This window comes from Spermophilus citellus (assembly GCF_964194105.1).
Source record: "Spermophilus citellus genome assembly, chromosome: 4".
NCBI lineage: Eukaryota > Metazoa > Chordata > Mammalia > Rodentia > Sciuridae > Spermophilus > Spermophilus citellus.
The window spans coordinates 113662570-113690376 of record NC_138185.1 but is presented as its reverse complement, the minus strand read 5'-3'; the positions used below and the strand labels follow the sequence as shown (position 1 = coordinate 113690376).

Sequence of the window (27807 nt, the reverse complement as noted above, 5' to 3'; positions counted from 1 at the left end):
TTTTTCTTACTACTCGTGTCATGGTAATTGGCAGCTGAAATAATGATTTTTAAAGTTAAGGTCCTACAATATCTCTACCTTGTTCAAAAATCCTTCAGTGACTTTGTATTGGAAAGCAAATTTTTTTCAGAAACAATAATGAAAGCTGAAAGACAGTATCCTCACAGGGCTGAGAGAAAAATAATTGTCCCAGTTAAATATGATTCAAGAATGAAGGCAAGGGCTGGGGATGTGGCTCAAGCGGTAGCGCGCTCGCCTGGCATGAGTGCGGCCCGGGTTCGATCCTCAGCACCACATACCAACAAAGATGTTGTGTCTGCCGAGAACTAAAAATAAATATTAAAAATTCTCTCTCTCTCTCTCTCCTCTCTCACTCTCTCTTTAAAAAAAAAAGATTAAAAAAAAAAGAATGAAGACAAAATAAATCCACCTTCAGAAACTATTATAAAAGTGTCTGTGTGTGTCTCTGTGTGTGTAGAGAAAGGAAGGATAGATGGGGGAAGGGAGTTAATTTACTATCAAGGGAACTACTTTAGGAAGAAGATAATAGATTCAAATTGAATCCAGAAAGGAATAGAATGAAAGAAGTATGGGGACCATTTAGGTAAAACTGGATATATAAAACCAATAATAGTTTTTAACTTAGGGACATCAAAATTAAATCAGACAAAAAGACAGACAAAATAATATACTAAGATGAGAAGGGCTGATTAGAATTAGAGCATTCTAAGATTTTTATATTGTTTAGGAGAAGGAGAGAGATAGCATTTAACTTTGCAGTTCATTGAGTCAGGTAGAATTGTAAAAAATTATGTGGATAACAACTAAAAGAAAATGAATAGAATGTATAATTTCAAAACAAATGGACAGAATGAAGAGATTTACTAGGGTAGAGGAGTGAGGGAGTGAGGTATAAAGTAAATGAATAATGTGTAGAAATAAATCCAAGTTACCAATCATTATAATAAATATAAATAGATTAATACTGCCAGTCAATAGATTACTTAGATTGAACTTTTAAAAATACAATTCTGTATCTTTTTAGACTAAAAAAAAATTCCTGAAATATAGAGACATAGTAATGTTGAAAGAAAAGGGGTAGGAGGAAGCAAAAATTTAAATAAATAAATAACAGTTTATATATTAATGTAAAGCAAAATAAATTTTAGGTAAAAAGCATTTTTAGAGATAAAAAGGATTACTAACTGATGATAAAGGAAAAGAAACTGGGGCTGGAGCTGTAGCTCAGTTGTAGGGCGCCTGTCTCGCACATGTGAGGCACTGGGTTCCATCCTCAGCACCACATAAAAAATAAATAAATAAATAAAGATATTGTGTCTATCTATAACAAAAAAGTATTGAGAGAGAGAGAGAGAGAGACACTGATTACACAACAGCCCTAAACTTACATGTAACTAATAACAGAACTTTAAAATACATAAAGCAAAAATAGAATTACATGGAAATTTTGGTAAATCCTTATAGTGGGAGAATATCAGCATTTAGTACATCGATCCATAAGATGAAAATTAATAAGGACATAGAAAATGTTAACATCACAATTAACAGCCTGGTCTAATGATCATATATAGAACTCTGAACTAATTAAATCGAGAATATACTTTTTTTCAGATAAAGAATTGTTGTTTTTAAATTGGTTATGTACTAGGGCACCAAGCAAGTCTTAATTCAGTCTGTAAAATACAAATCACTTTTTCTGATTAAAGTACAGTTAGTTTAGAAATCAATATTTATAAGTTAATCACTTTCCTATATTTAGAAATTAAAATGTCTACATCTGAATAACTTATGAGTCATATAAAATATCATAATGGAAATAAAGATATTTATAACTGAACAAAAAAGAAGTGCCATGTGTGAAAACTCATGAAATACATCAAAGTCATATTTAAAGTATTGTTTTATAGACATTAGAAAGGAAAAACTGGGTATTAATTGACCTATGATATAATTCAAAAAATTACATAGGCAGGGGCAGGGAGTAAACCCAAAGAAATTTGGAAGAAATACTAAAGGATAAAAGTTAATGTAACAATTCAACAAAATCAAAAATTGGTTCCTTTAAAACACTGATCAAATATAACAAAGACATAAGTAACAAAATTAGGAATTAAGTGGGGTAACATAATTCTACATAGAGATTTAAAGAATAATTAGAGGGTGCAATGAATAATTTTATGACATAAATTTGAAAATAAAATGAATAATTTCCTACAGAAATTAAACAAAGCTATTCTAGAAAAATATAAAAATCAACCTATAGCAATTAAGAAAATTCATACATTTATTCATTCAACAAATATTTACCAAGTTGTACCTGGCATAGGAAGACACTGCAGATACAGCAGTGAACAAAAAAACCCAGAAGTGTTTCCATGGAGTTTCCTTTCCATTGGTGGGAAACAGATGATAAATAAATACACTCTATGGGGGTGATTATAATTCTATGAAGAATGAGGTAAAGGGAGAATGGGCTGTCTTATGTAGGAACATTAACCAAGTAACAGTAGGCCTGAAGGAAATGATGGAGCAAGCCAGGTGACATTGGAATGGTCCAGGCCTCAGGGGTAGGTACAAAGGCCCTGAAGCAGGAGCATGTCTAGTGGAGCAGAATAATTATTGGGGATAAGGAAGATTAGCAGAAGCAGGGATCAGTGGGATAGCCAGGAGCCAGATTGTGAAATCTATAAGGACCTTTGATTCAGTAGTTAGAAATCTACCCATGAAAGGGGAATGATGATAATAACATCTACTTATAAGATTATAGAATCAATTAATTAAATGCATGTGGAATTTCTTTGTAAAACACCATCCAAAAGATAGGTTTTTTTCATTAATTATTCTGCACCTACCACGGGCTATCACTTCTGCAAACATAAAGAATAGAAGGTGATTAAGACTTGGTAGCCCTTGCTCACCAGTATGGCACACAGATGCATGAACAGTTTTCTGCAGTGTGGAAGGAGCTATAACAGAGCAGCCAAGGCCTCTGAAGCAGGAGAGTCCTCGCAGTTTTATTTCATGGAGTCTGTGAGGATGTATATTAGAGGAAGGTAGACAGATATTTTTAGGGTGGTTTCTGTTTTTCTTTTTATTAAGCCAAAGAGAATGTAGCATTGACTTTCTAACTTAGCAACAGTGATTGTCAAATGGTATTTCTGCTGCTGTGAACACCAGTACAGGGCACTTGTCACAATTGTCTATGGTGTAGCTTACAATCATGGGCAAGAGCTACACATGGTAAGAAGTCTAGAATTTAAATCGTGGTATATACACATTTCAAATGGCTGCTTTAATTCTTTGTCTTCAAAGTTGGTTCAACATGAAGTAATACAACTTTTCTTTATAATGAATGATTTATTTCAGTGTTTTGCCAGTTCTTCATCTAAAGCTTTATTAGATGTTCATTTGTGGACTGTATAGCTGATTGAAGCTGAGATATCTTATTGCTCTTTCAGGCTATGGTTTTACTCTTTAAAACACTCAGCTACTTTGCAGGCTTCCTAGCTCATAACATTTAGTGGATGCTTCCTGAGTGCCAGGTCCTGTCCTCAGTATTATCTCATTGAATTCTCACAACTCTGTTAAGTAGAAACTACTTTACCTATTCCAGACTTGATAAGACTGATCCAGAGTGAGGTTTACTAATGGTCATGCTTTGGTGTTTAAGAGGTGGCAGAGCTGGGGTGAGAACCAGGCACTGTGTTTGGTTCCACACACTTTGCTCTTCTGCCTCAGGGATAGGTTGGTGGCCATTGCAGAATGCTTCCTTGCCTGGAGAGATTTGGATGTGATGGTCCTGAGCTTGACTGAAATAAATCTGTACTTTTGTACATTGTGCATCGTGTGTTTCACTGTCCTAGAATACAGCCAGGGAAACTTCCCTTCACATTACCTTCAGGTGCGAGCATAGGTAAATCCTGCCACAGTTCCAGTCTTGGCTTTGCTACTGACGGTGAGCTTGGACAAGTAATTTAATCTGGCTTTTTGGATGTTTCTAATGTGAAAGAAAGGGATTTGATTTGGTCATTTTCTGTATTCTCTACTAGCTCAATAAACTCTGGTTCTGTATCAAGATTAAAGATTGCTACCAGCTTCTTTGTTCAGTCGTCTAGAATTTATTGTTCCAAGGGGAAAAGGAAGTAAGAGGGCTTGAGATGTAGCTCCTTGCTATAGCACTTTTTCTGTGTGTCTGAGGCCCTGGGTTAGATTCCTAGCATCACAAAAAATAACAAAAGAACATGAGGAAGTATGGACATTAAATGATCTCTTGTGCTAATCTTTTTGTTATTTTTATATATCCAAAACTTTATGCCAGACTCCTGGCTTTTGCCATTGTAAAGTGTATATGCTGTGTGCCCAATTTTAAGGGCTGGGACTGTTTCCAGAAGACATGTGGTGGTCACAAACAAAAGGGAACACTCAAGGACTAAGCACTACAAATATCTCATAAAAATGCTTCCTCCATGCACTCTTTGGAACAGGTAATTACTGTGGCAACAACAAACTAATTTGAAGTGTTAGCTGTTAATTAAAACATTGCAGAGGTGTATAGATGTCTTTTGGTGTAACCAGAGCCTCCATTCAAACTTCATTAATCACTTTACAGTTAATGTGTTGAGGAAGGTCAAGACAGTTGAGATGCAGTATCCAATTGAGATGCAGTATCTGTTGGAAGTAAACAAATTCCGTTTCTCCAGGTAGAATGCCATTTGCAGAGTCAAGGGACATACCGACTCATGCCTGGCATTGCCTCCGTCATCCCCTTCTTGATGATTAAATGTTAAATTGGTACTGTCATTGCACTGTAAACCAAGCCACACAGCATCTTTATTGCTCGAAATCGAACCCAAACTTCCACGGATGAATTAGCGTGCGTCATAATTAAATCATCAAGCCTCCCCCTTTTAATTCAGTTGGAAATAGAAGACCTTTCTTTTGGAAAAGAGATCAGCTTTCTTGACAAGCTAATTAAGTTGCCAAACTGCCCAGTATGGTATATATATTAGACTATCTGCTAATCATTTCCTTATCGCTGCAGCTGGTCTCAGAAGTCCAGGTGTTGCTTGTTGTTCAAAGTAACAACACTGCTCTTTTTACAACTTTCAAATCCTTGTTTATGCATTCAACTATTTCTCTTCCTATTTCAGTCCTTGGTTAATGATCCCAATACACAGTATTTTAAAAGTTCTGGGAAGAAACTGGTATATTTACATGGAATAAGGTTACTAAATTCCTTAAATTGCATTTCAAATTAACATAGTCCCAACTTCCCTGTTAGGCATTGAGAAAAGTATAGTGCATGTCTTTATATATCAATTTATTGATATATAAGAGTGTGTGTGTGTGTGTGTGTGTGTGTGTGTGTGTGTGTGTGTGTTTCCCAATTCTTCTCTGTAGGCATTTAGTAACAACCATTTCTAGAAGTCATTCACTCCCAAAACATCAGTGATGCTTAACTCTATAAATTTACTAAAAATCATTAAATTGTACCCTTAAAACAAGTGAATTTTATCCAATATAGATTATACCTTAATAAAACTTTATAACTTGACAGAGCAACCAAATATATTTGTCAGAATAGCAAAAAATGATGCTTCCATTTTGGTAATAGTGGAATATAGAAGTTTTATTTTTATTTTTAAGAAATGAGCAGTTTAGGGGCCTGATAAATTTATTTTTCAATTAAATAAATGAGGACAAGACATTCCTGAAGTACTTCCTTCTGTTTCCCTCACGTGGTCCCTAGCTGTGCATGTCTTAACACTAGCTGGATGTGTGTGACATCTTCTACAGAGCATATTTTAGTTCTTCCAAACTAATTTGTCTTTTTATGCTTTTATGAGCTTGCAGTTATGATAGTTGTTTATGTAACATGGTTTTGAAATTTAATGCAAGTCAATTTGTTTCTGGATAATGGTCAGAATATGTGGTCCATCCTATGTATGTGTTAAAGACCACATTACATTTAAACACAGTAGGGCTTGGTGAATGGTATTTTATTTCACAATTTTTATTCTCTTACTCTTTTTTCATAAATTAATGTATTCACATTTCTTTTATTTATTTATTTATTTTTGCAGGGCTGGGGATCAAACCCAGTGCCTTGCACCTGCTACTTAAGCTCTGTACCACTGAGCTACACTGAGGCCCTGTTCATATTTCTTGATTTAAGTTGTAATTATTTTGCTGTATCTGATACTTAGAGCCTACCTTTCTGCTTAAGAAGAGCCACATGCTTGAGCATTATAACTGTGATTCCTTACATGGAATTATATTGCCATCCAAAACTAATTCTATGTGTTTTATGATTATTTTGATGAAATGTGGTGGTGTGGTTTATCTGCATATGTAATTGAAAGAGACACAAGCAAAACTTCTCATTTTACATGCCTCCATTCTGTGCTTAGCATGGAATTGTAGATAACCCCTTCCCCACCCACGCACACATACGATAACAGTCATAAATGATCTGGAGCCAGAAGACCGGGGTTTGAGGTCTAGATCTGTCCCTACTCACTTTGCGCCATTGGGCAAACTGCCTAACTTCTCTTTGCTTCAGTTTTCATCTATAAAAGGAGGATAATAGTACCAGTATTACCTTGGAGAGTTATTTTAAGGTAATGTATAATGAATCACTTTGGTTTTAAACCATTAAGCTCCACAGAAATATAAATGACTAACATGATTAATGTTCTTTGAAAGTACCATGTATGTCTCCCATTGCTGCAGAAATGTTTGAATTGACATTTGTGTCCTTAACCATTTTATAGGTCGTTTAGTGATCTCAAGTAACTGTTATTGTTTTTTTCTTTCTATAGAGCATATCATGTTCCAAGTGGGAAAATATTAGCTGTAAAGGTAAGCACTGGGTTTATTTTATGAAATTCTTGATGTTTACTGCTTTCCTTTCTCTTGTTAGCTTGAGTCACAGGTATTGTCAGAGAGGAGATGGAATGGTTTAAGGTTCAGGTGGCCCTGTTGTGACATTCAGGCATGGGGGGGGGGGGTGTCTTAAGTACAATGCTCCTTGCATTGTAGCTCTTCTCAAGAGAACATTCTTTCCCTGATCTCTGCTGAGCTGCCTCCCTGTGTTCCTCGTAATGCAGCTCAGAACCTTAGCGCTCATGCATTTCCTTTTCTCCTTATCTGCCACAACTTACAAATTCCCTTATTTAAAAGTTCAAGTTTGCTGATGGACTGTCTTGAATTGTACTATGACTGAGCTCTTTGTAACTTGAAGTCCGAACCCCACAAACCCCTTTTAACACTGTGCTCTTGGATAGCAACCTGGGCAGGCCCTCTGCAGATTTGTCTCTTGGTGCCTCTACATACATATCCTCTGCTTTACTAGTTGATTATTTCCTCTCGGGCCCTCCTTGACTTTAATAATGAAAGCATTTATTTTTTGTGTGACTGTTATATGCCAGGTATGATGCTAGATGTTTTATAACTTTAATCCTTAAAGCTGAAGAGTAATCCTACCTATTTTAAATTTGAGGAAATTGAGACTCAGAAACCTGAATTGTCCAAGGTCACAGGATTAGAAGAGGAAGGACTTCTTTTGTAAAGAAGTCTGTTTAACTCTAAAGCTCATGTCCCTTACTATACTGGATAGTCTTAAAGTCACTACCCTTGCTCATCCCTCTGTTCTCTATCTGTCCTTTCAAGGGATATTTCCAAAAGGACTTTGTAACCCTTCACAGCAAGAAACTGGTCTCCTTCCCTAACACTTGAATAGTTTATTTTTCTTCATCTTTTCCTGAAGAAACTAAGGATTAGAACAATTAATTTGCAAATGCTTATACCTTTTATAAAGATTAAACTGAAACTAAGGCTTATATCTTCAGATTACTAGCACAGTCCAGAGTTCTTTTTCCATATCACATGTAGTATAGCACCTAGAATGTGTGATGTGGCATCATTAGTCATTTTAATAACTTAAATAGCTTATGGTGAGGAGGTACAACAGAGCTTCCCTCTTAGAGTATGTTCTTTTGTATTTCAACCAAACTAGGTCCACAGAATTGTAGAATTGAGACCATCTATTGTAAATGTATTGTATTCATCTATTTATAGGAGAAAACTGAGGTCCAAGATTGAAATTCTAGGAGCAGGCTCTATCCCCATCTTCCCCTGAGCTCACCAAGTGCAGATGTTATACCACCCTGGTGCTGGATTCTTTTCTTTCCTTCCTGAGCTCCCTTTGCAGTAACAGAACACCAACAACAACTTCAGCACTATTTTCCCACTTATTCAGTTATTTGTTTCTTGGATGCTAACAATCTTAGATTGTGCTGATGGTATACTTAAAGATAGTCACATTTAGGTTATTTATTCCAAGAGAGAAGAACACTGCTATAAATTGTCCAAAAAACTATAATTGTTTTGCCTTACAAGTACATTATCAATTTTTAAATAATTTCATACATTTTAAATCATGTTTAACATAGGATAATGTTAAAATTCTTGTGCATGATTACTTAGTTGGGAATGGCAAGGGACCAGCAGCTGTTTCCGGAAAGAATTAAAGGCAAATTTTTAAAAAGGATATGTTTTACAAAGTAGAGACTTTAATTAAATGAAAATAGTTGGAGTTTACAAATATACTGTTCACTACACCCTAGCTTTAAAATGGGCTTTAGACCAAGGACTATATTAAATTCACTTTGTATTTCTGGATTCTATACAATCACATACTGTGTGTTCAAACTGAGTTGAACGAATGAATAATATAAGAGTAGATATGATATTTTGATTAAACTTTTTGTTTAGCCCTGTGCTTTTTTTTATTAACTTTATTTTGTATATTTATTTATTTTTTTAATGTGTTGCTGAGGATAGAACCCAGTGCCTCACACATACAAAAGAATGCTCCACCTCTGAGCCACAATCCCAGCCCCCAGCCCTCTGCTTCTTGATAGATGAGGCAAAAATCATGTAGCTTATATAATAGTCATATTGAAAAAAAAGAAATGTACCATCTTTTCAAAACAGGTAGTGCTGTTCATTAATTCTTAAGAATTTTTAAATTTCCAAATATTTGAAGACTTTCCATATATCTTTCTGTTATTGATTTTTAATTTCATTCTACTGTGTTCAAAACATACTTTGTATAATTGAAATTAACTTAAATTTATTGAGACTTGTTTTAAGGCTCAAAACATGATCTGTCTTGGTAAATGTTCCTTGTGCACAGGAGAAGAATATATTGTCCAAATTATGTAGAAGGTGTTGTATAAATATCAACTAGATCAAGCTGGCTGTCAGTAGTTTTCAGATCTTCTGTATCTTTACTGATTTTTTTAAACTTCTATCATTTTTGAAAGAGAGGCATTAAAATATCTAACAATAATTGTAGCTTTGCCTGTATTTTTTTTATACTTGTATCATTTTTTACTTTCTGTATTTTGAAGATGTACTATTAGGTATGTATAGGGTTGTTATATGAATTAGTCCCTTTGTCATTATGAAATGACTGTCTTTGTGGAAATATTCTTTGCTCTGAAATTCACGTCTGATATTAATATAGCCACTCCAGTGGTATTTTGACTGGTGTTAATGTATTATTTTCAACTTTCTGTATCTTTATATTTGAAAAGAATTTCTTGTAAGCAGCATATAGTTGGGTCTTTGTAATCCAGTCTGATAATCTCTGCTTTTTAAGTGGTATGTTGGGGCCATTTCATGTAATTGTTGATATGGTCAGATTCAAAGCTATCATTATGTTCTTTGTTTTCTTTTTCTTTTTCTTTTTTTTTTTTTTTTTGTGTGTGTGTGTGTTTGTATACCTGCCAGCCTCTGTTTTTAGATTTTGTAGTATACATTTTTAACTTCTCATAGTCTCCCTATGTTATAACATTGCAGTACTTTATATACTAAGAATCTTACAGTAGTACATATTCATTTCCCTATCTCTACCATTGTGTTACTATTGTACATTTTACTTCGTTCTATGTAATAAATCTCAAAAGGCACTGTTGCTATTTTTGTTTTAGATATTAATCTTTTAGGGACATATCTTTAAAAGTAAGAAAAGATACATTTAATATTTATCCATGTATTTACCAATTCCATTGATTTTCAATCTTTTTTGTGGTGTAGATTTCCATCTGATACTCTTTTTCTTCTATCGATCTGAAGGACTTCTTTTCTTTTAATACTTTTTAGTTGTAGATGGACACAATACCTTTATTTTTAAATTTATTTTTATGTGGTGCTGAGGGTGAAACCCAGGGCCTCACACATGCCAGGCAAGCATTCTGCCACTGAGCCCCAGCCCTAGCCCAGGACTCCTTTTTTTTTTTTTTTTTTTTTTTTTTTACATTAGTAGTAGTGTAAGTCTCGTAGTGCAATAAATTCTTTCAGCCTTTGTATGTCAGAAAAAGTGTGTATTTTTTTCACTTTTATTTTTGGAAGGTATTTTTATTTTCACTAGATACAGAATTCTGGGTTGACTGTTCTTTTCATTAGGATTTTAAAGATTTAGTTTCACTGTTTGCATTCTTTCCAGCTGGAAGCTTACTGTTATTTTTAATCTTTGTCCTCCTGTATGTTAGTAATGGCTTCTTCTCTGGCTACTTCTAAGTTTGTTTGTTTGTTTGTTTTTACTGCTTTTAAGCAACTTGATTATGTTGAGTTTTGATGTAATTTTTTTGTTGTTGTTATTCACATGCATGGAATTTGTTGTTATTCTTGGATCTGTGGTTTTTAACTTTCACCAAATGTGGAAATTGTTTAACCATTTTTTCTTCAAGTATCAACCACTGCCTTTGGGAACTTTAATTGCATATGTACAAGGTCACTTAATCTTACCCTACAACAAAATGACACTATATTATTTATTCATGTCATTTTTTTAATGTTTAATTTTGGATAGTTTCTAGTCCTGTGTCCTCAAGTTCACTGATTTTTTCTTCCATTGTCTAATGTAATGTTACTCCTGTTCAGTTTATTTTTCATTTCAGATGTTGTCCTTTTCATCCCTAATTTATTTTTTATCAATAATTTAAATAGGGATAATGTCTTTACTTGACATACTTAATTTTTTCTACCTTCTTGAATGTATGGAATATAGTTGTGAAAGTAAGTTAATGATCTTTTGTACTAATTCTACCATATATGTTATTTTTGGATAAGTTTTGACTGGTTCCTATATCTCCTCATTTGGGGTTGTATTTCTTACCTTTTTTTTTTTTTTTGTCTTACAGTTTTTTATGGTGCCAGTCATGTAGCATAATTGCTCTGTAGTTTTGCATTCCTATAAATATTGTTGACTTTGTTCTGAGATACTATTTAGTGACTTTGAAATAATTTGATTTTTTTTTTAGACTTGCTTTTGAGCTTTATTAGAGAGGACAGTCCAGTGATCTGTGCAGAACTAACCCAGCACAGGCAGTGTTCTTCTGAATAGTCTACTCAATGTCTTGGAAATTACAAGAGTTGTACCCTGGCTGGTGGAACATAAACTCTTTCTGCCCTGGGTAGGTCTTCTGCCCAGTATTGCTTCCTCTGACATCCGTGTGACGCTCGTTACCCTGCTGAAGACTCCATCACCCCCTCTGCTGACTTCTGAGCTTTCTCCCTTTAGTCCTTTGCCAGCCAACACTAGTCGTCTCGGCCTCTATCTTCTCAACTCAAGAAGATGACTGATCTCTACCTGAGTTCCCCTCCCTGCACTGAGGCCTAAAAACTGTCCCTAGTCAGGAAGCTGGACTACCAGAGGGCTCCTCTGACTTGTTATCCCCCTCTCAGTGATCATTGTGTTCTGGCGCATGTCCCAGGTCTGGAGGCCTGTGGGTCTCTGTGTGATTCTCTCTGCTTGCTCTTGGCACCTCCTCCTTTCCTGCCCTAATCCAGATGCTTGTTTTGCGTCTCCTCAGACAGATTGGCCAGCTTTTAAACTGTTCTCTCAGTAAATGGAAGCTGCCATTTGCTGATGATTTATACTGTATTGAGTACTTTACATACATTTTCCTCAGTTAATATAATAGTCTTTTTTACTGTTATTGATCCCCATTTAAGAGATGCTAGACTGAGGCACAGAGAAGTTAAATAGCTTATCCAGTTTCCTCACAATTCATAATTAGTGGAACCCAGATTAAACCCAGACAATCTTGTCCCATGTGCTCTTAAACCCATGCCTTTTCTGCTCACCCACCCTCATTTGTCCCCCCTAAAGTATAGTTCTGGTCATATCATTTTCCCCTTTCAAGTCTTCAAAGGCTCCATAGTACTCCCCCAATAAATGAAAACTCCAGGGAATGGAACTCAAGACCCTCCACTGTATGTCATCTGTCAACTTTTACAGCATCCTCTTACATGTCTGGATCTTGGGCTTCTTTTAACTTGAACTCATTGCCCTGTGTAAACCAAGGCACTTCCTCATTTCAAAACTTTTATTCACATATTATCTCTAATTAGGACTCCTTCACTCTATCTCCACCTATCAAAATCCTTAACACACTTCAGGAACCACCTCTCATCGAACGTTTTTGGATAAACCCTGCCACTTTGGATGTATCTATCACTTATCTTTCTAGAATTCTCTGTATGTGACTTGGTGATACCATGCACCATCTTGCATTATGCTAGCATATTTCAAGATTTTATAAAACATAATTAATGGTATAAAAAGGTTCTGTTTGCAAGATGGCAAACAGTATTTTTATTTGTTTTCTGCTCTACTTATTTGCTTGCAATTGTCTTGCCTACCTACACCAAACAAACAAAAAGCTAGTTAAAACCACATTTCATAGTTACATAGGTCATTATCAAATAGTTATCTTTAAAATACAATTAGTATAATTTTCAACTTAACAACCCATCCCTATTTGTCCTGGAGGTGTAGTGGAGAGCCGTGGAAGCACGCAGGTATTTCAGTTCCCCACTTAACCCTTTCTCCATGAAATGCTTCATATTTCATGCTCCATGAAGTCATCCATGACAGCTCGTGATGAATATATTTCCCTTATTATTTTGAATTCTCTTTGTAAGTGGTGAGCAGAGCTTATCTATTTTTTTTTCCTTACTCAGTGATTACCCTTCATGGACTTATATAAGGCCTAGTACAGGGTACCACATATGATGGGTAAATGTGGTTAACACATAATTTGTTGACTGACTGAATGAAAGAATACATTTTCATTCTTTTCTTTGTTCTTTAGTTCACTCATTCATCTTTCTTTGTGGTACTGAGGATTAAACCAGGGATACTCTACCTCTGGATACATCTCTAGCCCTTTTAATTTTTTGAGACAGGGTCTCACTGTGTTTCTGAGGCTGGCCTTGAACTTGTGATCCTCCTGCCTCAGCCTCCCTGGTGGCTGGGATTACAAGCCTGTGCTGTTGTGCTTGGCTTTCATTCATCTTTTGAAGTAATATCTTGAAAGCAGGTTCAATTCACAAACAAAATATCCTATAGTATTCTTTGTATGGACCATTGCTCTCCACTGGAATATTTCTTAGCTTTTTTTTAAATATATATTAAAGGGTGAAATGGAAGGTTAAGAGTTAGAAGCGCATTTGATCTTTTCCTGACCCTCTCCTGACTTTTGTGTGACCTCAAGCATGTCACTTGAACCTCTCAGTGACCCCAGCTGTGAAACAGGGCTGCCTGGTGTCACAGAGGGATTGTGAAGAGCAGCAAATCACAGTCCTTGTCTACACAGAATCACCTGCAGGGCTCGGAGGCCTGCATAGAATGATGGGGGAGATTTGATTTCCCAAGTCAAGTGGTCAGTTGGACCCACACTTTGGATGTTTCTGGGAACAATCAGATGGGAATCCTTGAAAATGTGTTACTTTTCTATTCCTATTTAGCGTTTCCAACGTTTATGTCTTTTTAAATGTTCTTGTTTTTAGGCAAAAAGGCTCATTGTAGTGTTTCCCTTTTCAGACTTAAAGGTGGGAAGAGATCATATATTTTTAAAAGAAGCTGAGATTGGAGAAGAATAAAAGTACCTTAAATTTTTATTTTATACTATGGAATTTAGATAATTTTCTGCCTCAAAGAGTACATCTAGAAAATTATGCTAATCATATTTTAAAGATAACTATTTGATTATGACCCATGTAACGTATGAAATGTGGTTTTAACTAGCTTTTTGTTTGTTTGGTATAGGTAGGCAAGACAATTGCAAGCAAATAAGTAGAGCAGAAAACAAATAAAAATACTGTTAGCCATCTTACAAACAGAACCTTTTTATACCATTAATTGTGTTCTATAAAATCTTTCAAATAGTAACGCTTAGAGGATTTAATTGATTTCCCAGTATTGTTTGTTTTCTAATTGGGAAAAATCCATCTAACAGGAAATTTCTTAGCATTGTACATAGCATGTGCTGATTATCATTCTTTGACTGCTTTGGGTTTCTGCTGCTTTTAAACTAGCATTTAAATGGACCATTTGATTAATCATTTGTATACTGACTGTAATCCTCCCAAATTTCCTTTCTGAGTTGTACATACTGTAAAAGACAATTATGTCTCCACAGATTAAATAAGTGAATTAAAACAGAATAGCGGCTTAATTTGACCTGTGATTTTGCTCTCCTTCCCTTTAGTGGAGCGTGTGCCACTCCAGCAAATAAATGAAGTCATCCATGACAGCTCGTGATGAATTGCCGTATTTATACTGTATATTTTAATAGCCTCACACTAATTTAAATTGAACACAGAGTAAATTATAATTCAGTCACTTGACTGCTTGTATTTAACTTGACAACTCATCCCTATTTGTCCTGGAGGTGTAGTGGAGAGCCGTGGAAAAGCACTCAGGTATTTCAGTTCCCCACTTAACCCTTTCTCCATGAAATGCTTCATATTTTAGATTCTCTCCAGTTCAAAACATTTTAGTGCTGCTTAAGGAAAAAAAAAAAACCCATAAAAAATAAATAAATAAAAGCAATGAAGACTTGGCAGTCCAGACTTTCTTTGGATTTCAAAAAGAAAATTAGCATTTGCTTTACTTTACCCCTGTTGCCTTCAAAGAATGAATTGGTCTCTTTCTCTCTCTCTCTCTCTCTCTTTTTTTTTTTAAGCAGCTTTAAAGCTCACTCACAAGAATGCCCAGGGGAAAGGGGAATTAACCTTCCACCCAGAGTGCCAGGTCTCCCAGAAAATAGAGAGCATTTGAGTAGAGTTATTTTAAGGTAGTTTACTTTCCCTCTCAAGTTCCTAGAAATTACTTTATTCGCTTTTCCACCATTATGGAATCTCCACTCTTCTGGATTAGAGCAAATACCAAGAATGATCAAGACCAATTAGAGCATAATGGATTAGCTCCACAAATATAGTATTCCTTTCTCCATTTTAGATCAGTGTAGCACTTTTGTTTTAGTGTTTATGTCTTTGCTTTCAAATTTAGGTGTAGAAATCAAGCAATCTATTTTTTTCATGTCTGGAAACAGCTTTTATAGAGGATCATGGTTGTATGGAGCACTTTAATTAAATCCCACATCACTTAATGGGTACTTCTGTGAAGAAGGCCTTGTGCTGGGAGCTGAGGGGAGAGAAGTGCACCTCAGTCCTTGCCCTTGGAGGGTTTATGACCACTCTACAACCTCAAGGCTGCTTTGATTTCAGAAGATGAGCGTTGAGGGCTAAAGCAGAATGTGAGAAGGAGAAAAGGATCAGAGTTAGAGAAGAAATCTGATGGAGGGCTTTGGAGTGGCTTCATGGAAGTGGTGAAGTGTTCAAGCTGAGTCTGAGAGATCAAATAGGTTTTTATAATTGTTGACTGTGGAGTGGAAAGAGGAAGCACACAGGGAAAGGAGGAAGGGAAAAAAAATACCAGGCGTGTGTGGATGATGAAAATCCATCAGGTTCCCACAGGGAGTGGGTTTGTGCTGGGAGTAGTGGAAGAAGGGGTTAGTATGGAAAAATTTCTGAAATGTCATGCTAGATTTTAGCTTTGTTCTTAATTGGTGGACACAATATCTTTATTTTACATTTATGTGGTGCAGAGGATCAAACCCAGTGCTCCACGCATGATAGGCAAGCTTTTTTCCATTGAGCCACAACCCCAGCCTTGTTCTTAATTGGGATCAAGAACCCAACTAAGGGGGCTGAGGTTGTGGCTCAGCGGTAGAGCACTCACCTAGCACCTGCGAGGCCCTGGGTTCAATCCTCAACACCACATAAAAAATAAATAATAAAATAAAGATGTTGTGTCCAACTACAACTAAAAAATAAATATTCAAAAAAAAAGGAACCCAACTAAGGCTCTTGATCAAGGGAATGATATTGTCTCCTTAGTTTTGAGCTAATTTCAAGGTGTTGGAGAGCCACGTGGAATCCTCTCATCTCCAGGTTGATGGCCCAGGGATGCAGTACATCCTTACGCTCATATTTCTTAGCACTGCATAAATGGCATTTTTGAAACCTTAAAGAAGTGTTTCTTAACCTTATTGTGGGTTAGAAATCAGCTAGGAGCTTTTTATAAATACAAAGATGAGGCCCGACCTATTGTTCTGGGATGAGGTCTGTGCATTGGGAATTTTTAAAAGTACCCTAGGTAATTATAACGTAAAGCCAGGGTCAATAATAACTACATTCCTTTTAGCTGAGTTTTTCAGGATAAAAGATGCCCTGTATTTGACAAGTGGTATTTTATGGCATAGAATTGAAACAACACTAGATGAATTTATTTTGTTGCTAAATTTTAGACTAGAACAAAAATGTAAGTGAATATTGTTGGCAAATGACTATTGATCGAGAGAAGTGTTTAAATGTGTCTTGGCAGTTTTGTATTACACTTACAATCTAGTTTAGTGAGAGCTTTTATAAATAACCCTAAAGCAAACTCTTGATAGAAACTGGAGATGCCTCCTTTTTTTTTTAACCTTCCCCTTCCTCAAATGGATGTCACTACTAAAAATGTGTTTTAGAATTGCCCTTTTCTTTCTTTGCTCTGTCAGCAGTTTAAAAGTCTTAATTTATGTTTTTCCCTGGTATGATTATATATATTCATTTGTTATACAAAATGTAATTCAGTTTTGAATGGTGTTTAACTACATTATCATGATAATATGGACTGCTGTTTTTACCTACAAATGTCTAGAGCGAGAAACTACCACAATTCTTAAAACTTGTCTTTACCTGTTTTATTTCATCACTGTCATTTTAAGTAAAAAACAGTTTATCTTGAGTTGGTTTTACTGAAGTGCTGAGTAAATTTTGAACAGTTGATTGTTTTCTTCCTTTAAAAGTAAACATTTGAAACAAACTGGAATCTGTCCTATGTAAATTCATAGATTTTTTTCTACATTTCTGTGTTACAAGACCAACTCAGTGGTTGATATTGTTAGGAAAACCATGAAGTAACAGGAAGTCCCAGGAAGCACAGGAGAACAGAAGTCAGGGGTCCCAGCACTGCCCAACAGCAAGGCTCCCTGAAGAGAAGCCTTGGTTTCCTCCTCTCTAAAAGAAGGAAATTGGGTGAAATGAAGTTCCTTCAAGCTCTTTCTCTAACAATATTTGTTTGAAAAAAAAAAAATCTAATACCTGGGAGAAAATTTTAAAAAGACATATTTTAAAAACTTCTATTGATAACTAAAACCCTCATTTTAAATGTTATTTTTATTTAGCATTCTGTTGCCTAGAATCTGAATTACATGACAATTCTTTTAATGGTTTGGGAGTCATTTGTATCTTCCTGTGAAAATAACCAATGTGGCCAAAATAGGGTGCATAAATTAAAAGTGCTATGACTTAACTGACTTTTAATGCCATTAATGCTGACCTTTGAGACCTGGCTTTTTCCCAGGTCCCATCAATCACTTCTGTACCACTTCTCCCAATACAAAGGCTTAAACAGATGTGTATACAGTGGGAGAGCTGAGGGGAATGAATAAAGGAACCACCATTTAAAAAAAAATTCTTACGTTTCAAAATGATTATAATTATATTCAATTTGAAGATGGGGATAAATGTGTTAATGTTAATACCTTTCTATATTTAGGTAATACTACTAGATATTACGCTGGAACTTCAGAAGCAAATTATGTCTGAATTAGAAATTCTTTATAAGGTAATTTTTTTCCTGGTCATTTTTACTTACAAAACATACCTTATGGTGTTGGCTTGTAGGTTTTTCAACTTCTTTTTTGTCTTATTTTTGTTGCAGTGTGATTCATCATATATCATAGGATTTTATGGGGCATTTTTTGTAGAAAACAGGATTTCAATATGTACCGAATTCATGGATGGTAAGTATTTTCCCTTGTACAATATTTTAAAAATTACTTTAGGAGTAGAGTTTTATCATTAAATCCATTATTATTTAAATTCATTAGCATCCTTCCCTCCAGTGCCTGGCAACCTAATTTTACTGCCTTGACAACTTTACCTATTCTGGGCGTTTTCACATAATGGAGTCCTACAATATATGGTCTTTGTATCTGGACTTTTTTCAGATAATATAATGTTTTCAGAGTTTATGCACATTGAAGTTTTTACAATCTGATTTTGATACAGATGTCAAGAACAACTTAAGGTGATTAAAATATACTAATAATTCCTTTCTTTATACTCTGAAAGCATCTTAGTGTTAGAGGTTCCCGGTGTTAAATATTTATGGCTGAGTTATAATTTTAAGAATGTAACTTCATTTACTTTTATTGAAAATTTAAATAGAATAGATTAAATGCTAGTCTAATCAGTGGTTTGATATTTGATTCTTCTATGCAATCTGTCTTTACTTGAAAAACAGATGTTCTGTTCTTTTAATGTTTCAATAGCCAAAACAGATTTTCTTTTAAAGAAATCTATTAACCCAATGTCCTGTGTCTTTCAGAAAGAAATCGGTTCTTAATTGCAAGATAAGAAATTGTTTTTCAACACAGCTGTTTAGTCAGATGTGTTTGGTTTTCTTTGGACTTTAGCCCTTTCCTTCCTTCTGTATTTTTTTAATCATTTCTATTTTTGTAGCTTTCCTAATCTGAAAATTGTGACAAAATGAAGGTTTCCGGGTATCCTGAACAATGAAATGAAGTCATCATTATTGTTGTTTATTCACTTTAAATCCAAGCAGTCTTTAAATTTCACATGTTCAGTTTTTTCCATGTCTAGCCACTAAAATGCAACATTTTAAATAAAGATGTACTTAGCTCCTTGTGGGAGTTCTCAGTACATTACTAAACCAGGTAGTTCATGCCCCTATGCAAGACTTTTAATGAGTCAACACTGATACCTTGATATACAATAACTGTATAATGTGTGCTAAATTAGTTCTAGTAGATGTCAAGAATTTAAAATCTTACTAAAATATAGAAGTATGACAGTTATGGAGATCAACTAGTAAAAGAGGATTCATATGCCAATATAGGTTACTGTTTAAATTTTCATCATTCTTCCTTTGAAGTCTTCAATTATTCAGTTACATTAAAACATTTTAATTAACATGTAATTCAAATATCATAAAACATTCACTCTTTTAAAGTATATAATTTTAGTGGTCTTTAGTATGTTGCTAAGGTTATGCAACCATCATCACTATCTAATTTCAAAACACTTTTTAAGTATTCCCAGAAAGAAAATCCCTACCCTTTATAAGTCCCTCATTAGCCTCCTTCCCTCCAGTGCCTGTCAACCTGATTTTACTGCCTTGACAACTTTACCTATTCGGGAAGTTTTTACATAATGGAGTCCTACAATATATGGTCTTTGCATCTGGACTTCTTTCAGTTAATATAATGTTTTCAGAGTTCATGCACATTGAAGCATGTACCAGTATTTCATTTCTTTTTCATTGAATAATATTTTATTGCATGGTTATACAGCATTTTGTTTATTGTTTTATGAATTGATGGTCATTTGGAATATTTTCACTTTTGCCTAATAATGGATACTACTACTGCGTATTTGTATATGGGTTGTTTTGTGTATGTATATTGAATCAGTTCTCTTGAATTTATATCCTGGTGTAGAATTGCTAGGTTATATGATAAGCCTCTTCAAAGTTTTGAGGAACTGTCAAACTGTTTTGTTCCATTTATACTAGTTTATATCCACACCAACAATGTATGAAAATTTTAATTTCTCTGTATCATTGCCAACTTGTTGCTTTAGATGTCCTATTTAAGAAGCCTTTGTATAATCCCACATCACAAAAATTTATACCTATTTTCTTCTAACCCATTTTATAATTTTAGCTTTTATATTTATGGTTTTGGTCCACTTTTGAGTTAACTTTTACATACAGTGTGAGATAGGAGTCCAAACTCATTCCTCTGCCTGTCAATATCCATTTATATTAGTACATTTGTTGAAAAGACTATTTTCCCCTTTAATTTTCATGCCAACCTAGTTGAAAATTAATTGACTCATAAAATGTATTTCTGTACTTTCAGTTCTATTCCATTGATCTTTTTGTCTATCTTTATGCTAGTACCACATTCAATCTAGAGTGCTTGATTACTCTAGATTGTTATTGTTTTATAATAAGTTTTGAAATTGAGAAGTGTAAATTCATATGAATTTTAGAACCATCATTCATTTCTCTAAAAAAGCCATCTGAGATTTTGGTGGGGATTGTACTGAATTTGTAGATCAATTTGTGCAGTATTATTGTGTTAAAAATATAAAGTGTTCCATTCCATGAATATAAAATGTCTTTCCACTTATTTGGATCTCAATTTTTTCAATAATGTATATTAATATTCAATCTAAAGTTTTGCAATTATTTGTTAAATTTACTCCTAATATTTTATTTATTTTTATTTAAAAATATGTTTTATGATCATCATCACATGGCTGACTGAGAGCTGTAGCTCTCTGCTCCTGGCCAATTTTGCAAGAGTATATTTTACTATATATTCCTTGTCTGGAAAAAGATCAAAATTATAGGTACAGATTTTACTAAATGTGTATTATTTTTGCACCATCATTTATTTTATTTTTTAATTTTTTTGTTGTAGATGGACACAACACCTTTATTTTATTTATTTATTTATTTTTATGTGGGCTGAGGATTGAACCCAGTGCCTCACACATACCAGTCAAGAGCTCTACCACTGAGCCACAACCCCAGCCTCCTAATATTTTTTTAAATGATACTGTAACTTGAATTATTTTCTTAATTTTACTTTTGGATTGTTCATTGCTAGTGTATATAAATATAATTGTTTTTTGTTTATTGTTATTGGTCTTGTATCCTGTAACTTTGCTGAACTTGTTTATCAATTTTAGTATTAGTTTTTTTTTGTGTGTGTGTGTGTCTTTCTTAAGAGTTTTCTATATACATATCATACCATCTGAAAATAGAGGAAGTTTTACTTCTTTCTTCCTTTTCAATCTAGAGGCTTTTTATTTTACTTACTTTTCTTGCTTAATTACCCTGGCTAGAATAGAAATAATGAGAGTAGACATCCTTTTTCTTGCACCTGATTTTGGAGGGAAAGCCTTCAGTCATTCTCCGGGAAGCATGATATTTACTGTGTGGTTTTAGTAGTTGTACTTTATCAGTTTGAGAAAATTCCCTCCTATTTCTATTTTGTTGAGTGTTTTTTTTTTATCATGAAAAGATATTAAATATTGTCACATTTCTCTGTCTTTTGAAATTATTATGTGGTTTTGGTCCTTTCTTCTATTAACATGGCATATTATGTTAATTGATTTGCTCATGATAAACCAACATTGGAATCTTGGCAATATTCTATGTGGTTATGATATAGATTCTTTTCATATATTTCTAATTTCAGTTTGTTAATATTTTATTGATGATAAATTATAGAGATGTATGTGTGTGTGTGTGTGTGTATGAGATGTTGAGATTAAACCCAGACTTTTGTGCATGTTAACCACATACATTGTTGAGGATATTTACATCCTTGTTCAAAAGGGATATTGATCTATAGTTTTCTTATAATGTCATTGTTCAGTTTTTATATTAGAATAACACTTCAATTAAGTTATCTAATTTGTCAGTGTACAGTTGTTTCTAATATTCCCATATAGTACTTTTTATTTCTGGAAAATTGGTAGTCATGTTCTCTTCTTTATTCCAAATTGTAATAGGTTGAAGTAATTTGAGTCTTCTCTCTTCTTGGTCAGTGTTACCAAAATATTCTCAGTTTCTTTTTCAAGGAACACATTTTGACTTTATTGACATTCTCTAGTCCTTTTTTCTGTTTTGTTGGATTTTGCTATTCTTTTTGTTTCCTTTTTCAGTAGAAAGTTAAGATATTGCTTTTAAATCTTTCTTACAAACAAAAGCATTTATAGCTATAAATTTTCCTCTAAGCACTGCTTTAACTGCATTCTAGAAATTTTGGTATTTTGTATTTCTGATTGCCTTAGGGATTATAATTAACATTTTATAACAATTCAGTTCAGATTATTATCAACTCCATTTCAATGGTACAGATGTTCTTCATCTTATGATAAGTTTACGCCCCATCATAAATTGAAAATATCATAAAAAGGCATTTCATAAACCTAATATACTGAATGTCGTAACTTAACGACATGGTAAATGTATCAATTGTTTGCCCTCATGATCACGTGGCTGACTAGGAGCTGTAGCTCTCTGCTTTTGCCCAATTTAGCAAGAGCATATTTTACTACATATTCCTTATCTGGAAAAAGATCAAAATTACAGGTACAGTTTTGCTAAATGTGTATTATTTTTGCACCATCATAAAGCTAAAATATTGAAAGGTGAACAATTATAAATCAGGGGCAATCTCTATACAAAAATTTTGATCCTATAGAGTTCAATTTCTTTCCCTCTCTTTTGTACTGTTATTGCTTTATAAATTACATTCTTATTCATTGTGTGTCTCACACAGATTTATAATTATTGCTTTATGATTTTGTCTTTTTAATCTGGTAGGAGGAAAAATGATAGAAGCAAAAAAATACATTTATCTTTTGTACTTACCTATTTAGACCTATATCAATATTCATTATTTCTTCATATGAATTTGGTTATTATCTTATAACTTCAATCTTATGTTCCTTCAGTATGAAAGAGTCCATTTTAACTCTTTTAAGATAGGCCAGCTAGTGTTTTATTTTTTCAATTTTTGTGTACCTGGGAATGTTTTAATTTCTCCTTCATATTTAACAGGATAGTTTTAGAGTGATTGCTTGATCATGTTTTTTAAAGATATTTGAAAGTACCATTCCATTGCCTCTGATCTCTATAGTTTTTTATGAATAATCAACTGTTGATCTTATAGAGGAGTTCTTATAATACGTTGAGTCTTCTGCTGCTTTCAAGATTCTCTTTTTTGTCATTGGCTATGGGCAGTTTCATATGATGTGTTTAGGTATGAATTTCTTTGAGTCTATCTTTATGGAGTTTAATAAACTTTGGGGATGTATAGATTAATATTTTTTGTCAAATTTGGGAAGGTTTTGTCCATTTCTCTTTAAATATTCTTTCTTTCTCCTTCCTTTTCTCCTTGTGTTTAGATCTCCCATTATGTATATGTTGGTATGCTTGATAGTATCCCACAGGTCTCTTGAGAATGTGTTTGATTTTCTTTGTCTTTTCTTAGGATAATCTAAACTGGCTTATTTAATTCCAGAATTTCTGTTTGGTTACATATGATTTCTGTCTCTTTATCAATAACCTATATTTGGGAAGATGTCAGCCTCATGTTTTCCTTTAGTTCTTTACACATACATGATTTCTTTTGGACATGATAATTGGAAGATATTATATAGTTTTTTGTTCATATATAGCAAAACATACAAAAAAATCAAAAAATTATGTACCACCCTCCAATTGTCATTTCTTCCTTCCCCCTTCTATTGTGATCAAACTTATTGACAACTTTCCCCCCAACTCCAGCATTATCAGTGTAGATTCTCATTTTTTACTTAGTTTTCATCTAATAATAGCATTTTTTCCAAATATTTACTGAGCACTTTATTTCAGATACTGTTATAAACATAGGGATTGAACAGTGAATAAGGATTAATCTCTGTTCTCCTGGAGCTTATATTCTAAAAGGGGAGACAGACAGGTGACATACAGTATACCTTTAGGGAGGGATAAGTCCAGTTATAATCCAGGGTAGATAGAGGAGGTCTAGATAGAGTGGTCAGTGATGGCTTTTTTTTTTTTTTTAAGAAATGGCATTGTAACAGAGACCTTAATGTCATTGAGTTAGCTCAGGGAAGGTCATGGGGAAGAGCTTTAAGGTCGAAGGAGTATCAAGTATAAATGCTGCAAGGTGGGAGCAAGTTTGATGTAATCAAGAAGGTTTAAGTGACTAGAGAGTAATGATGAGAGGACCAGTGGCTCAACAGGAGACCAGAGCAGCAGACAGAAGCAAGATTATAGCGACCTTGTCCACCATGGCAAGGAAATTTAGGTTTTAGTCTGACTTTATTAGGAAGCCTTTGGAAAGTTCTAAGTAGGGGAGTGATGTGTAGTCTACCTTTTTATTAAGTCTTAGCTTAAGTTCACTCAGAAACATCCAAATAGTAGGTCTCAGTACATATACATGTATTTAAATTATCACCACAGGAATAAATTGATCCACCCCCACAAAATAAAATACCCTATTGCAAAGAAAGGGCTTTTTATATTTTCAACCAACAGGAACTAAGAGAGTTTCTACTGAAATTTTTGCTTGTGGTTCATGATTTCATTTAGTTGACATTAATAATAATCATGGTCATTTTAAGGCAAATGTTGGGACTAATAAAACTAATGTTGCCTCTTGTTCATTTACTACATGTTTATATTTATCTTATGTGCATGATAACTACTTTCTGTTTTAGATCCTTAATAGGACCCTTTGGTCTACTTTTACGACAGTGGTGGTCCTGATTTATCAATAGAAGTGTGTAGTAGTTTATCAATTGGCATGGGTTTTTACTAATCTACTACTGGCAGTCTTCCTCTTGGTTCCCACGGTGAATAGGGCATGCAGGGAAATATCTGGCCAGGAATGTTAGGTGGCCAAAGAACACAGGGAAGTGGCAGGTCACAGCAAGAAAACCAGTGACCTTGGAATAATAAACAAAATGTTCGAAACCTAGGAGCCACAAATGAGTTCCTGAATATCTTGAATCCCATCATCTCAGCTAAGATTAAACTCTGTCAGTATGTGTTTTAATAACATCATATTGCAGTGGGATTTTTTTAAGCTATAAAAAAGTTCCTTTGTGACTCTAAAGCTGTGTAATGTTATTGGGGAACCTTTTAGATCTTTGCATTTTGGGGAGTTCAAAGGGTCAGGACTTCTCTGAGCTCTTTGTCAACTGACTCATGTCCATGCTATAACACTCACATCTCTGGGACTCAGTTTTCTCCCATCTGTCAAAGGTAGAGGGCTTGCCTAGCATGTGCAAGGCCCTCAGTTCGTTTCCCAGAACTAAAACAAACAAACAAACAAACAACAAAAAGCCAACATTTTAGGAAAGATTTGTAGGATAGAAATGATAGTAAAACTGAATAAAAATTAAACCAGAACTCTCTTCAATTTTTAGCCTGATAAGAGTTGCCAAACTGCACAAAGGGCTTAACAGGAACTTTTGCTTCTGTGTGGATCTGCTACATTATTTTTCATCTCTGACATGTATCTCTTGTGAGCATGGAAAGAACAGGATGAATCAGTGATGAAACAGAGCCAGCTGTGTAAAGATTTATCCATGGAGGGCTAAGGAAGGCAGGATCTGAGATTAAAGAGGTATTTACAAAAACCAGTGAACTACCTCAAAATGGGATTCCTTTTTTGCTTATTCTGCTGATAATGGTGGTAAGGTAATCTTTGACTTTTTGGTTCAGCTTGTTTAAACCATTGTTCATTTAGCTAATCAAACTCTAATTCACTTCCTTTGTAAAAATAAATCTCCTCACCAAGGACTTTGTCCTGGTACATATGCATGAGTTTGCACCTCCAGGTTCTGTATCCCTCAAGCTGTTCCTTTCCCAAGGGATCAGTTCAATGAGCTACCAGCCTTCCCAGGACTAACCTGGAAACCTCGATCTTCTGCAGCTTATTCATCCTTGGAATTGCCAGTTCATCTAAAAGATCAATGAGAATATAAACTTATTTTTCTGCCACATTTTCACTGTCATTGAATCTATAATAAAAGTTCTGCTTTAGTAAATAAGGATGGTTCTGCTCATTAGACCTGTCTTTTTTCTTTTTTTTCCTTCATGGTTTTCCCATTAGCCCCTAGAGCCAATGCATAAGGTTTAGTTATACTGTGGTTTCCCAGCTTCTTGTTAGAATCTAAAAAGTACAAGCAAAACTTACCTAAAAGAATTATAATTTTCCTCTATTTGCTTTAAACAAGATGGTAGAAAGCCAGTAGCTTTATGTGTTCATATACAATATTTTTAAATTTTTCTAGTTGTAGAAGGACACAATACCTTTATTTTTAGTTTGTTTGTTTGTTTTTTTGTTTTTTTGTTTGGGTTTTTTTTTTTTTTTTTTTTAGTTCCAATGGCCTTTAAAAGATGTCTCTGAGAATCTAAGCTAAGGCAGGCACAGGGAATGGAATCTAAGCTAAGGCAGGCACAGGCACAGGTAGTCTCTAGCAATTGGCTGGAGTTTTCAGGAAAAGTGCTCCCTGGAGTGAAAACACCAATTTCCAAGTATATAAATGTCTATTATTTAGGGATAAACCAGACGTCACAATCTGTCTGTCTTTTTTTAATATCGTCTTTTTTTAATATTTATTTTTTAGTTTTCAGTGGACACAACATCTTTATTCCATTTTTATGTGGTGCTGAGGATCGAACCCAGCACCCCGTGCATGCCAGGCGAGCACGCTACCGCATAAGCCACATCCCCAGCCCCTTAATATCGTCTTTATATTATTTATTTTTATGTGGTGCTGAGGATTGAACCTAGAGCCTCGCATGGCTAGGCGAGCTCACTACCGCTGAGCCCCAGCCCCTCCCCCATTAATTCATTTTTTTTAATATTTATTTTCTAGTTGTAGTTGGACACAACGCCTTTAATTTATTTATTTTTATGTGGTACTGAGACTCGAACTCAGGGCCTTACACATGCTAGGCAGGAGCTCTACCACTGAGCCACAACCCAGTACCTTATTAATTCATTTTTATGTGGTGCTGAGGATCAAACCCTGTGCCTCACACATGCAAAGCAAGTGTTCTACCACTGAGCCACTGCCCCAGCCCATATATACAATATTTTTATAAAGAAAATAATTTTTTTCCGATGTTCAGTTTTAGGAAAATGAGACATAAAAATATAAACATTTGTATAATTGACAACATTTCAAAAGAGTAAAATGCTTCAGCTTAATACCTTGTAAATCATCCAATAGTAAAATAGTAAATATTAATTTTTAGCCTTTGATGTGAAAAAAATCTCAAATATTCTGGACAGTTTCTTTATACAAATGGAAGGCTGTACACCTTAATTTGACTCTTAAAAAATGTTATCAGGGCTGGGGTTGTGGCTCAGTAGTATCACACTCATCTGGCATGTGTGAGGCACTGGGTTCGGTCCTCAGCACCACATAAATAAATAGATAGATAGATATATAGATAAATAAATGGATAATATTGTGTCCATTCACAATCAAAAAAATAAGTTATCATACATTATTAGTCTTATGTCATTAATGAATGAAGTAATAGTTCTTTACATAAACTATATTGTTGAAGTTCTTATACCACTTATATGATATTGAAAATTTAATAAGCATACCCAAATTTATACTTCCAAAGAATATTGATTTCTTCAAAATAGTCACCTATGAAATTTCAGTTATTTCAGTGATGCTATTGTTGCTACAAATGGTGTGGGTTCCTTCTTTGAAATTGCTTCAGAGCAACTGTACCTA

General features: G+C 34.4%; 1 protein-coding gene across 5 annotated transcripts in view; it reads left to right on the top strand.

The window, feature by feature from the left end:
- MAP2K5 (mitogen-activated protein kinase kinase 5) overlaps nt 1-27807 on the top strand; it is a 239809-nt gene that overhangs the window by 71960 nt on the left and 140042 nt on the right. For all 5 annotated transcript variants that reach the window (XM_081290299.1, XM_081290300.1, XM_081290301.1 and 2 more), the window contains 3 exons: nt 6843-6882; nt 17984-18052; nt 18149-18230. In XM_081290299.1, coding sequence (XP_081146425.1) covers nt 6843-6882; nt 17984-18052; nt 18149-18230 — 191 coding nt within the window. The remainder of the gene's footprint in view (nt 1-6842; nt 6883-17983; nt 18053-18148; nt 18231-27807) is intronic.